Source organism: Oenanthe melanoleuca, chromosome 4A (genome assembly GCF_029582105.1).
Source record: "Oenanthe melanoleuca isolate GR-GAL-2019-014 chromosome 4A, OMel1.0, whole genome shotgun sequence".
Taxonomy (NCBI): domain Eukaryota; kingdom Metazoa; phylum Chordata; class Aves; order Passeriformes; family Muscicapidae; genus Oenanthe; species Oenanthe melanoleuca.
The window spans coordinates 2,479,722-2,493,205 of NC_079338.1; the positions used below are offsets into that span (position 1 = coordinate 2,479,722).

Genomic DNA, 13,484 nt, shown 5'->3' on the forward strand with positions numbered 1-13,484 from the left:
CATGTGCCAGGGCCTTCCCACCCTCACAGGGAGGAATTCTTTCCCAATATCCCATCCATCCCTGCCCTCTGGCAGTGGGAATCCATTCCCCCTTGTCCTGTCTCTCCAGACTCTTGTAAAATCTCTCTCCATCTTTCCTGTGGGCTCCCTTCAGGTGCTGGAAATCACCCGGACATTCTTCTTCCTGGCTAGTAGCAAAGCCCAAAGTTCACTCGCTCATTCTCATTGTTTGTGCTGCCTTTTCTCTCTTGGCTCCAGCTGAAGAAGAAGCAGGTCTATGTGGAGAAGGTGGAGAAGATGCAGCAGGCCCTGGTTCAGCTGCAGGCAGCGTGTGAGAAGAGGGAGCAGCTGGAGCACCGGCTGCGCACGCGGCTGGAGAGGGAGCTGGAGTCTCTGCGCATGCAGCAGGTACCCTGCCCTGCCCTGCCCTGCCCCACACTGAACAGAAAGGCAGAGCATTTTAATCTTGTCTTGTTAAAAAACTGCTTTTTCACTAGTTACATTAATTTATTTCCTGGCTGCTATATTGCTTCTACCTGATTTAATTCTGTTTTGACCAGCGAATTTAGATAAGGAGCAATAGGGGATCCATCCTGTGACAAGATGCACAAATAGCTCATAGCTACAAGCTGCTTTACCTTTAAATACCATGGTTATATTATTTCAAATTATTTTTTTCACAGTTTGGGATTTTATATAAAACTCATTAACAACTGGCCTGAAAAGACATTTCAAAAACCTTTTGAATTTAAAAAAAGGACACAAGACTAAACTAGCAAAGCCAATTCTGTAAATGCAGTTGATGGAAATAGATGGGACTTTCACATAGATTGTATTGCAATATTATTATGAGTCTTTTTCAGTGAAAAGAATGAATGAGAAGTAGATTGTGCAGGTGTGGTAAGAATTGCATTTATTTCAGCCTATGTTAAATACAGATGAACTGTCAGGTGTCTGAGTTTTACTGGAAATAGGATGCAGGCCTGTGTTCTAAATCACATTTTGTTTCAGATTTCTTTTATCCCTTAACTTCCATCTCTGCATAAGAATAGATATTTATATCTTGGGGTTTTGCACTGGTTTTAGTAGGAGTTACAGTAATTTGATAAACTTTTCTGTTATACTTTTGGAAAATAAGGTACTCTAAATCCCACAACTTTTTACATTGAGCCTGAGTCAACACAATAATTGTTTTCCTGTCATGGTTAAAAATTCTGAGCTCAGCACAAACAGTTAGTCTGCCCAATTTCTATTCCTTTAAATAATTTTTAAGTCAAATGTCTTGCTAATCCCACATGAGACTTCCATATAAAACTGCAATTTTTAGTCACTGAGCTATTACCTGAGCAAATCTCCACACTTCCTTACTTTGAAAGGGAACACTGCCTGCCTTCCAAATCTTACTTTAGAACTGCAGTATTTCAGTCCCCATCTGTACACTGATCATATTAATTTAGTAATCAAATGCTTTAAAAGTATTTTGGATGCATTTTTTTGAAGGGATGATACTAGTCAGTGCCTTGCTGAACACTTGGGAGTCAGTCTGTGTCACATCAGGCATTATGGAAGGGATTATGATGTGCACATCACACCTGTATAGCACAGTCCAGCTCTGGGATGTGTATTTGGGGCTTTGCACATGGAAAAAAAAGGCCTTGGGAGGAGTATTTTCCATCTCAGATATTTTCTTGTTAGCCTGCCCAACACAGCATAAAGCCACTGCATTTCCCTCTGGGGGTGGTTCTTGTGTCAAACCAGTGCAAAAAGCAAAGCAGCCAGCCCTGAGCTTTACAGCTGCATCCTGAGACTTCTGTTTTTGCTTGGTTTGTTTTTTTCCTGCTGGGAATCAGCGCCAGGGCACATCTCAGGCTGCCAATGTGTCTGAGTACAATGCCACAGCTCTCATGGAGCTCCTGCGTGAGAAGGAGGAGAGGATCCTTGCTCTGGAAGCTGACATGACCAAGTGGGAGCAGAAATACCTGGAGGAAAGTGTGATGAGACAGTTTGCTTTGGATGCAGCTGCCACCGTGGCTGCTCAGAGGTAAATGGGACTTTTCACAGTACTGGGATTATTTTCTTTTTCCAGTTGAATGTCATATTTCCCACCCAGGAATGTTGTCATGCCATCTTCCTGTGATTGCTCACCCTGTGGTCTGAACAGCTCCTCAGAGCTCTGCAAGCAAGTGGAGCTTGGCTGCTCTTCCTGGGAGCTGTGCAATTGCCAGCAATTAGAAACGTTTTTCCAGGGGAAGATTCCTCCACATGCAGGATCCATTTTCCAGACTAGAATTGTTCTGAGCCATTCCTAGAAGCTGTTGATCCAAAGGAGAAGAGGCTTGGGTTTTTTTTTTATTTTTAAAACAGGAATCAGTCCTTGCTGAAGTCATGTGAGATGGGGTGAGCTTGGTGATTCACATCATTCACCCTGAATGGCTTCCTTGTTCTCCAGAATGTTTTTGCAAATTACTTTGTGGTATTGTCTGGTTACTAACCAGAAGCATCTACTAGGAAATTCTGCTCAAAACATTCTGCTGTGTGTGGAAAGCACTGCTTGTGGGGGTGGGAAGGGTGTCTGAAATTTGGTAACGAGCTCCCATTCCAAGACAACTGTACAGAAACACTTCTTATGGCTGTAAATGGGCCTGAGTGCCTCAGCTGGTTGGTAAACAAGAGCTGTTACTGGAGTGCAACTCCTTAGCATTAGGCCTTGCTTACATGGAATTTCATTGCTCACTAGTTTATGGTTCTGGACAGCAGATTTTATTGTAGATTGTTTCATGAGCCAAATCCAGATAGGGATGTTATCACAACTGGCTTCCCAGCTTGTAAGATCACACTGGAATTACAGGGGTGAAGCTGCAGATCTGCTGTGTTAGTGTTTTAAGACTTATCTTATCTTGCTCCAGAAGGAAGCTGTTATTTTAGGGTATTGATGCCTCTTGTGCACTGTTTTCCACCTCCCCAGAGATTCCCTAAAGGCTCCTGCTGCTGCTTGTGCTTAGAGGCCATGTTATATTTTCAGTGTGGGCTGATAAGTTGGTGCCTGGTCTATTGTTTATCGTGGGGTGGGAGGGGATGTGTTGAGGCTGCTCAGGTTTCATTAAATGGACAAGAATGCTGTCCAGTCAGGAAAGAGCCTCTGCTTTTCCATTTCCATCTAGATTCCACTAATTCCAGTGGCAGCCTCATCTGCACTGTCCAGATTTCTTTTTTTTTCCTTTAACAGTGGAAAGTGGTATCCTGTGGGAAGCTGAGGCTGCAGGAAGTATGCTTTAGAGCCCAGGCAGGAACTGGGTCAGGTTGGGTTTCTTTGTTGAATGATCTTCTCATGCCCTTCCACATTCACAAGTAGAATGAAATACTCATTATTTGGTTAGTGGACTGACCAACTATCACAGTTACATAGAATCAGTCTGAAACTCTTTTCATCTTATTCCATATTTTTTGAACCAAGCTGCTTAGGTTCACTTAAGAAACTTCCATGCCTCATTCCCTTTGATATTCACATCCCCTGTGTGATAGTGTTGGAAGGGGAAGGGAAAAAGCTTTTTATCTGAAGTTGAAGAAAAGTTACTTTCCCGTGCTTGTGTCCTTGGATTTGGCTCCTTGATCAGCTTAGAGTAGTGACTGAGTTTAGGTGAGGCACTGGCCTGAGATGGACAGAGGTTGTTGTAATGAACTGCATGTTCTTGTAATCCTTCTTCACTAGGACACAAAAGAAGTTAGGAGTTGGATTTTTTGGAAGACGCTGAGCCAGCTTAAACTCAAAAAAAAACCTGGATGCTCTTGTTTGTTCCTTTTGAGTGGTACTTTTGTGCTGCTGGGGGGAAGCAGCCAAACTGAGCAGGTCCTTCATGTGCTGTCCTGCTTGTTCCTAGGGACACCACGGTGATCAGCCACTCACCCAACCCCAGCTATGACACCTCACTGGAGGCTCGCATCCAGAAGGAGGAGGAGGAGATCCTGCTGGCCAACAGGAGATGTCTCGACATGGAGGGAAGGTAGAGTGCACTTGGGTCCTACCTGCCTTCTTTGGGACAGGGATTTGAAATTAACTGCCTGGGTAGACGCCTCAGAACCAGAAATTCTTGTGTCTTCACCAGCAGCAGTCAGTGTCAAGTGCCAGACACTCATTTGGCCAAGGAAGTGTAAACAGCAATCCAAAACCTGTCTTGATACTGAGGGCTAATGCAAAAAAGTCTTGTCTTAGGTTTTTTGCATCTAGCTTGTTCCTCTTCTCTCTTCAGGGCATCTTGATTAGACCCCAGGCTCCAGCCACCCCTTTACAAGCTCACAGAGCTGTTTACCCTGGGGTTAGGCCCAATGCAGACTCCCCACAGTGAATGAATTCTTTCTGTTGATCTCATGTCCTGCCCATAACTCTCAGGTTTGTCTCAGAGCTCCTTCCATGGCTGTTGAGAGCAGTTTCCAGTAGCCAGAGGTGGGTGGGTGTATCAGACATGATCTGCTCCATGGGTCAGAGAACAGTCAGTGCCCAGGACAATCTCCTGGCATCCTCCCTCCACCTCTCCAAGTGCCTGAGGGAGCCCTAGTCACACTAGGGGACACTGAGGCCTCAGTGCAGTGAGATGGGAGACACTTAGCCTGTCCTTTCTCCCTCCCCTCAAGGATTAAGACCCTGCACGCCCAGATCATCGAGAAGGACGCCATGATCAAAGTGCTGCAGCAGCGCTCCCGCAAGGAGCCTGGCAAGACTGAGCAGCTCTCCTCCATGAGACCTGCCAAGTCCCTCATGTCCATCTCCAACGCTGGCTCAGGCCTGCTCTCCCACTCCTCAACGCTGAGCAGCACCCCCATCCTGGAGGAGAAGAGGGAGGACAAGAGCTGGAAGGGCAGCCTGGGTAATTTCCAAATACCAGTGGGAGTTCTGATACAGAGCCACTGCTTGGAGGGGAGGCAGGAGCAGCAGAGAGGGATGTGTTGGACAGGTAGAGCAGCTGCCCTGGCCTGCAGGATGGGACACATTTGAAATAGCTGCTTATTTTAATCACTTCTTGGAAATAGTGATTTCTGATACTCAGGCTCTGCCATTAAATTTGTAAACCTTTATTCCCAAGTTGCCACCTGATTTTAGGGATGTCTGGGATACAGTTTTCAGGCTTCCCAAGCACTTGCTTTCAGCTGGGTGTTACAGCTGGCTCAAGGTGTAAAGTCTCCTTGAATTGGAGCAGAGATTTTAATCAGGATTTCTGTCCTGTAGTGTTTGGCCTGCACCAACATGACTCCTGTCTGGAATGGCTCAACAGCAGTGTTCTGAGAAATGGAGTTGTAACAAAGCAAATCCCAGATGATTTTTTTTTTTCCCTGGGAGAAGACAGGCCCAAAACTGAGAGTAAAAACCTCTGAAATGTAAATGAGGACCTGCTGCAGGTGATTTCAGAGTGTGCAGGTTAGTGCCCACCTACAAGCAGCAGCATGAGGACACTGCTATTCCTTCAGCACCCAGGGGTGGAAGGTGCTGTGGAAAGGCAAACCTGTGCTGCCTCTTGAGGCTGGGAGCACTTTCCAGGTCCTGGAGCAATCAGTGCAGAGTGGTGCAGGGCTGATAGAGTTAGTTTTCTGTGACTGTGACATTTCCTTGCCTTTCCCCACACAGGTGTTCTGCTGGGAACAGAATATCGTTCAGAATCCATCCCCTCCACCCCCTCTCCTGTGCTCCCCTCCACACCCTTGCTGTCAGCCCACTCCAAGACAGGCAGCAGAGACTGCAGCACCCAGACAGACAGGGGCAGTGAGCAGGGCAAAGCTGCTCCTTCCCCTGCAGCTCCCACCCCAGCACGACTCCCCAGCACCAACCTGACCTACAGTGCAGAGAAAACAGGTAACAGAGCTCAGCTCCAGTCCTGGGGGGACCCTGCCACCCACTCACCACCTGTGGGGCAGCCCTGACCTCCCTTTCTCCCTCCAGGCAAACTGGGGTTAGTTTTTGTGTGCAAGTTGATTTCAGGGACAAGTGTGATGGTATTTGAGTGGTCTCAAATGCTCTGAAGGAATTTAAGAAAACCCTGAAGAGTGGCAGCATGAGTGTGGGCACACTGGGCAGGGAGGTGCAGCAAGATTTGAGACTTGAGAACAGGGAGATGCAAATCCCTGGACAGTCTCTGAGTCAGTGCCTACTCTGAAGTAAGTTGTGAGTAGGATGTAGGGTTTAAACACATGAAAATGGGCTGTTCAAACTGGCCATTGCACTGAGTGGGCATCCAAAGCCAGGTGGACTCTGAGAGGGGGAGGGAGAAGAAGGAGAGGGAACTATCACAACAAAGCTGTCTTGGTACCATCCCAGTCACAGGACCAGCTTCAGCCTTGGAGATGCAGTTGACAGTGACTGTCCCAGGAGCTGAATTTGCTTCCCACAGAGCTCCCAGCTGGCAAGAGCTGCTCATTTTCCAGCCCACTCTGCCAAATCAATGCAGATTACACAACCTTGCCTCTTCTCCTTACAGACACATTACAATGCTGCTGTTCTTTATAGCAGAGAGTGTTTGGCTGGGCTCTACCTCCTGCTCATGCTGTGCTGTTTAATGGGTATCGAGGGAGAACAGTCTGGTGGTGAAAATCTACCCTGACTGCATTGGTTTAAATGCAGCCACTCCAGTTTTATGTGGATTTGTGTATCAGTGGGTGGTACCCAAAGGGAATTTGATAAAATGGCTTTATTTGTCTGGCTGCATATGTGGGAATTGGATTTTTTAAAGCTAAATAACCTATTAGTTGTCTTTGGCCAATGCTACAGGATGACTTAAAATGTTAATGTCATATTTCTAACCTTGTTGAAGTTTCACCTTTAATTGTCTGTCTCTTGTTTTTCCTCATCACATAGATGGGCCACTCTTCCACTCCAGCACTCTTGAAAGAAAAGCCCCTGTTCAGACTGTGGGGCAGGACCTCCCAGATGGAGAGATGGTAGAATACCTCATCTGAAAGGCTGTGCCAGGATCTGAGCTGGGATAACAGTAGCAAGAAATTTTTAAAAGACATTTTTATTGGGAAAAGAAAAATGTAGTACCTGAGTAATAAAAGAACACTCAGCTGTTTGCTCTTGTATATTATGTCTCAGAAGTTTGGACAGGTTAATTTATAATTTGTTCTAAATTATAAAAAACCCGTAACACTTGTTCTTTGAAAGTTTCCCCCTTTATTTTTTAAATACTGGATCTGGTAACATCTGGAGAAAAACAACCTAGACTTTAGGTGCACTACATCTGGTATTTCATTTCAGTGTTTTTAAAGTCTCTTAAGCAGAAGTACCTGCTCTCACAGGTGCTGGTTACATGTCTAGCTTGAATGTAGTAAGGTGAGTTTGATGGCCTTAAAGTGATCAGAGCCAGGGACTTGTGAGCATCATTTAATGGTTTTAGGATACAGATGTTCTGGGAAGCTTTTATAAACCTGAGCTGTGATCAAGGGACATTTCCCTTTCACTTCCTCTTTCCTCTCAGTGTAAGAACTCAGAATAGGTATTTCATGTTCATAGGCTGAAAAGATTTCCATTTTCAGTGTGGTAACCTTTGTTTTTTTTAACTTCCCAAATTTCTTTTTTAATTATTTTGTTATTAAAACAAACGACTCCGGTGATTAATGTCGCATTTCATATTTGTAGTTCCTTTTGCAAGATTTGCCACACTTTTGTACTTAAGTACTTTTTCAATAATTTGTACAGTGGATAGTAAATAATATATTGCATTCATGTTTTACATAAATTAATAAGGAGAATTTACAGGCCCAGCCCTGATCTGTTAGATCAGATTTCTGACACGGCAATTCCATTGTCTTTAGTGAAACTACTTCAAATTTACCATAGCTCAAGTGGGAAGCCCTGTTGTATTTCAGATTTAACATTTTATTCTACTGCATCTGTGGAGAATTTTCTCTGTAGCAGACTTTTCTGTATTTCAAATGCCCTTCAACTTTGTATGTCCCTCCTTTCTGGAGAGACTGGATTCTTTTTCACATAGCAAAGCCTCAGAGGTAGAGCTTTAAAGAGAAGCAAAGGTTCAGATGGCAGATTCTCTCCTTTCAAAATACTTCTTTACTTCATCTGAGTGGAGAGAGCACCTTAGAGAAAGTCCCAGAGGCATTACAGAAGAAAGTTACTTATTTAAGTCATGAGGTTCACTTCCAGATTTTTGGGAACTAGCACAGATGCAGCAGTGCTTTGGTTACAGAAACTATAAGGAGATATTAAGACCAATAGAAGTACATGAGTATTTTTTGTTACTGTCTTTGCATTTTATTAAAACACTTCAATATTAATTTCTGTTAAAAACTCTTTTTTTGTACTTGAATATTAAAATATTTCATTAGCCAGTGGTCACACACTGGGAACCTGGCTACTTTCAGCTTTCTGTGCAGCATTAGAGTAGCAAAATTTTCATTTCAGATTGTTTCACCCCAGAAATAAGGAAATCCAGCAGTTAATTATCACAGAATTAGTGAATGTCTTTAATTCCTGTTTGTCACTACTGCTGTGGTGTTCAAATGAAATGGCCTTACCAGCCCAACAGGGATCACAGGAGCTCCACAGTGGGAGGGACAGGAGGTGCCTAAAGGTCAGCCCTGAGATTTCCTTTGATGATCATCACTTAAAATCCAAGGAACACACTTCCCACCGTTTCTAGCAGATTTGCTGCTGGTCAGGGATCTTCAGGCCAAATTCCCAGGGCTGCAGAGGTGGCAAAGGGTGGGGTGGGAGATGCACTGGCCAGGCACAAAGCCCTCCAAAGGCAGCTCCAGGCACTGCAGAGCTGCACTGCAGGGCTGTGCCTGGGGGACAGTGGGACAGTGGACAGTGGGACAATGGGACAGTGTCTTTCCAAACAGTTCCAGACCTCCCTTCCCTCTGAACCACTCCCCACCCTTTTCTAGGCACACTGTCCACTGCCACTTCATTCTCATCCCTGAGAATATCTTGCTTTTATTTCTCTTGGCTTTACAGTTTATGAAGTAATGCCCACCCTGGATGATTTGATTTCTCTTCCTCCTCCACAGTTGTTGAAAATGCAGCTTTTCTCATTAGCTCAAGGTGTCCAACTTTCTGCCATTTCAGCATAAATATCTATATTATATTTTGTGGGTTTGGCTTAAAATGAACAACAAGGGAAATCAAATGCCATTGAGTGTCTGTGTGAGAGGGGGAAGAAATGTTTGAATGCTTTTCTCTTCCCTTAGAGTCAGGAATAGTTATATTCCATCTTTACAAATACTTCTCACCATCTGGAAAGAAGTTTTATGACTGTAGGGCTCTAAATAAACAGTTACAACTCACTTGATTCACATTAATTCTAAAATGTCTGGGAAAATTTGGATCTTTTACAGGTAAAACCTCTTTCAGGAAACTGATTTTTCCCCAATCAGTATTGGCTGTTCAGGTGAAAATAATTGATTTATCTTCCCTGCAGCTCACTGTTTGCAAGTGGAATGCTACTGCATTTTATTTTTACAAATCAAAAAGGACATAAAAGCTTTCTGTGAATAAAATACAGCAACTATCTCCTCCAGAAATGGAAGCCAGGCTGTGTCTGACAGCCTGAACCATCAGGATTGCAGGAGCCTTGGCAGTTCCTTGCCCATTGAAGTAATTTTGGAAGATGGTGCAGTTTTACATGCTTAGGTCAGGCTCTTTGCCCTATTTTGTAATTTCAATTTCTTCCAAAAAAGCAAAAACCCCAAAACTTTGCTGTGGAAGTTGGAGGTCATTTTCCTGTGCTGACAACTGGGAGCCATCAGGAATGTATTCTTCCCCTGGAGCTTCCTCAGAGCCATCCTGCTGTGAATGTAAACGAGCTGCTTGCTTTGAGGAAGATGTGTACCACAGTCTTCAGTCTCTGTACAGATTTTTATTTTGTTTTTAAAACAGAAACTGCTTTAAGGAGACAAACTGCACACCTAGTCCCTTTGCCTTCTGTAGAGCTTATTTCTAGTAGAAAGTGGTTTTTAACAATGATTGCAACGACCTTTGCAAACCAAAATTTTAGACGAAGAGTTTTTCTTAAACTCGGCTATTAGAAGCAGAATTGTAGCTTTTATAAAGAAAGCCACATATTCTTCTTTGTAGAGCAAAACAAGAAAATGAAGTGTAGTTATTTTTCCTCTTTCCTTTCACTGCTTACAGAATGGCCAAACTCCCAAGTCCTTCCCTTGGGCAGTTCCTTTGTGGTTTAACTGCTTGGGGAACTGCCTGAGACCCAGAGACTTTTGTTATTAAATTAAACAGCTCCTACCTGGCAGCTCCTGGGGGTTTAGAGCAGTCTGAGGACTCCAGGCCATGTGTGAGTTGCTCCTCAGGAGCCTGCAGGGGAACATGAGGTCACCTTGTGTGGTGGAGCTGAAGTTCTGCCTGTATGGTCTGTGCTGAGAGCTGAGCATCACCTTTGTTGTGATTTTTGGGGCTGCCTGAGCTGGGGTGACTCCTGAGCATCACCTTTATTGTGATTTTTGAAGCTGCCTGTGCTGGGGAGACTCACAGAGTTTTAGGCCAGACCCATTTCCAAGGACATCTCCTGCTCCAGGAGCAGCTTAAACTAAAAAAAAAAAAAAAAAAAAAGTGATGCTCTTGTTTTTTTCCTTTTGAGTGGCTCCAGCTGGACCATGGCTCTTCACACAGACAAACCCAGAGTGCTCAGGGCAGGAAAACCCTGGGATAAGGGAGCTCCCTGGGTCTGGCACAGGTTATCCTGGGATTCACCCTGCTGCCTGTGAGTTTGCTCCATGCCAGGGGCTGTGGAGAGTGATGGGGGGGGGGTCTCTCTTTTCATGTATTTGTATAGGAACTCTTTTGTAAAAGTTAGTGGTTTTATGTCTAGGAAGTAAAAAGACATTGTAAAATGTAATTGTACTGTATTTATGAAGAAAATACATTTCTTTTCAAAAAGATCTTCTAAGTTGGTTTTAGACTCTGGTTTCCACCACCATCATCTGGTAGAGTTTTTGGGGGGCAGATGGCTTCGAGCAGTTTCCCTCCCAGCAGGGTTGTGGTCTGACAGGGGCCCAATCAGCTGCTTCACTTCAGAACCCAAAATATCAAAGCATGAATTAAAATACTGAAGTTTGCCATTTCACAGCCACAGACAGCGTGTCAAGAGAATGATCTTTCCTATATAAATCTGTACTGAAGTGAATCACGTGGTTTATTTTTTCCCCTTTATTTAAACCATCCAAGTTTATTTTGTAATTTGTGACTGGGCTGTTTTGTAATTCAGCTGTTGAAACAGTCCTTAAGTCTTTGAAGGTTTATGGCAGCTTTAAGTCTAGAAAGAAAACAAAATAGTCAGTGTAAATATGCACTAAGAAGTCTTGTAAATGTGTATCCCTGTATTTTTAAAGAATGGACCCTGTGTTTTCAGCTTTTTTGCACTGACTGGCTCATTTTGCAGCAAATTTGTTTAGTATGAAAAGCTTCTGGAATACAAAACAAAACCAATCTTCACCTTCCCTAGTCCTCACTACTGCTTGGCCTCTGTCTTGAAGTTTTCAACTCCTGATGGGAGATTTCAGAGGACAAAGTGATTGTCATTCCAGTGTCTTCCCCTAAGCATCCCGGTTTATTTTCCCCTCTGGCCAGCCCTGCAGCTGCCCGGAGCTCTCACCTTCTAACAGCCAGATTAGCAGCACTTTGAGCTGCTGTGGTGACAGCCACCTCTCCTTTGATGCCTGGACCCTTTTCCAGACATCTGAGGGCATCAGCACAGGAGCAGCCTTCAGCCCTGGGAGTATTTTCCACATCACAGCCTTCACTAGCCCCTGTGCTTTTTGTTCCTGTATTCTTGATGCATTTTGTTGCCTCCTAATTTATCTCTCCCCTCTCCTGGTGCTGTCAGAGGGAAGGAGCAGGGATTACTGGGAAGCTGCTTGAAGGTGGCCAGCCTTGATGCAATTTCACTGTTGACTTTTGAGTTTGATCTTAACATAGCTGTCGCCTCCCCTGCTGTAATAAATACCAGCCTGACAAATCCAGGGGCCAGTGGTCAGCTCAGCACATCCATCCCCTCCACTCTCAGGCCTTTTGATGTTTCTGTAAATCTCTCTGGTGTGCCAGAGCAGAAACAAGAAGACAAAAAAAAAACCCAAACAAACAAAAAAAAAAACACCCAAAAAACAAAAAGCTGGCCAGACAAAACCCCCCAGCTCCAGAAGCTGCTTTATTTAATAACACAAGTGTGGCCCATCTGCACGGGGGTGTGAGAGGAGTGCTTGGGCATTTCACAAACCTGTGTGGGCAGCAAAGATCCAACCCCTGCTCTGTGGGGAGCATCCAGGGAGGGTTTGGGATTTCACTGGGATTCCATGTGGCCTCCCCTTTCCTCCTGACCAGCCCACTTGGACATAAACATGGCCCAGAGGCCATCCCTGTTCTGCTGCTGCATCTGCTGAGCACCTGCCTGGGAAAGGCTCCTCCTTCAATCCCATCATCTCAGCCTGCCAAGAGCTGGCCCTTAAAAGGGAATACAAATGAAAAGGTTTGGTTGGTTGGAGTTTTTTTTTCCCCCTCTCAGTTGGCTCCAGCCTTTAGGTGGAAAAGCTCCTTTGCTCCAAATCCTCACTAAGTGGAGGCAGTGGTTGATTCCATGCCAGCCCCATGGGTGGGAGGAGGGAATTAGAAACTAAAACAAAGCACAGTGAGTACAGCACAGTCCCAAGGGCTGCATTATTCTATTTATTGTAAACTCTTGCCTGCTAATGCTGTTAAACACCTCCAGAGAAAAGCAAAATTCCATAATGGCACAGGACCTTTCCCAGTGACAGCTCTGTGCCTCCCCTTCCTGCTCCCCAAGGTAAAATTGGAGCATTTTATATATTTTGGAGCATTTCTCTGAATTCTGTAAGGAAGAATAATATAAAATGGCAGCAAAATTGACTGACCCTGTAAAGGTGCTTTTACAATGCTATTTATATATAGTGACATCAGCATGAGATCATCTTCACTTTGTATTGTGGAGGTGTATATATATACATATATATATATATACACGCACATAAATACATGCAATTTATAAAAAGTGGTAATTTTGAGAACCTAATTGTACCTGATGAAATTTTCTTTTCCTCCATAGTCATTTTTTTCAAACATAAATGGGCAGGTTTGGAACTTCATTATGTCTCTACCCTTCTGTTTGCTGTTGCTGCATTTCAGAATGAAAAAATAAGAAAGAATTCCTCCTTTCTGCAGCTTTTCAGCTCTTTATTTCGATATTTTGAGTGTATTTTGTTTGTTTTTCCTTTGATGGTCACACCAGAGCACCACAGCTCAGGCAGGAGCAACCTGGAATAGTGGAAGGTGTCCCTGCCATGGATGGGGTGGAATGAGATCCCAGCCTGCTCAGAGCCCAAACATCTGCACTTGGGAGCCACCTCCAGCAGCAAACACCTTCCCTTGCCCACCTGGGGACACAAAGACAAGAGGCCTGAGATGTCAAAACATTGAGGACAGGGGCAGAGTCCTTGAGAGGCTCAGCCCCCTTGGTCTG

The 13,484-nt window shown here is 44.4% G+C and overlaps 1 protein-coding gene across 2 annotated transcripts in view; it reads left to right on the forward strand.

The window, feature by feature from the left end:
* AMOT (angiomotin) overlaps positions 1–8,274 on the forward strand; it is a 57,152-nt gene extending 48,878 nt beyond the window's left edge. For both annotated transcript variants that reach the window (XM_056491133.1, XM_056491132.1), the window contains exons 8-13: positions 259–408; positions 1,851–2,041; positions 3,879–4,001; positions 4,630–4,862; positions 5,618–5,842; positions 6,842–8,274. In XM_056491133.1, coding sequence (XP_056347108.1) covers positions 259–408; positions 1,851–2,041; positions 3,879–4,001; positions 4,630–4,862; positions 5,618–5,842; positions 6,842–6,942 — 1,023 coding nt within the window. In that variant the 3' untranslated portion in view covers positions 6,943–8,274. The remainder of the gene's footprint in view (positions 1–258; positions 409–1,850; positions 2,042–3,878; positions 4,002–4,629; positions 4,863–5,617; positions 5,843–6,841) is intronic.
* Positions 8,275–13,484: the final 5,210 nt, after the last annotated feature.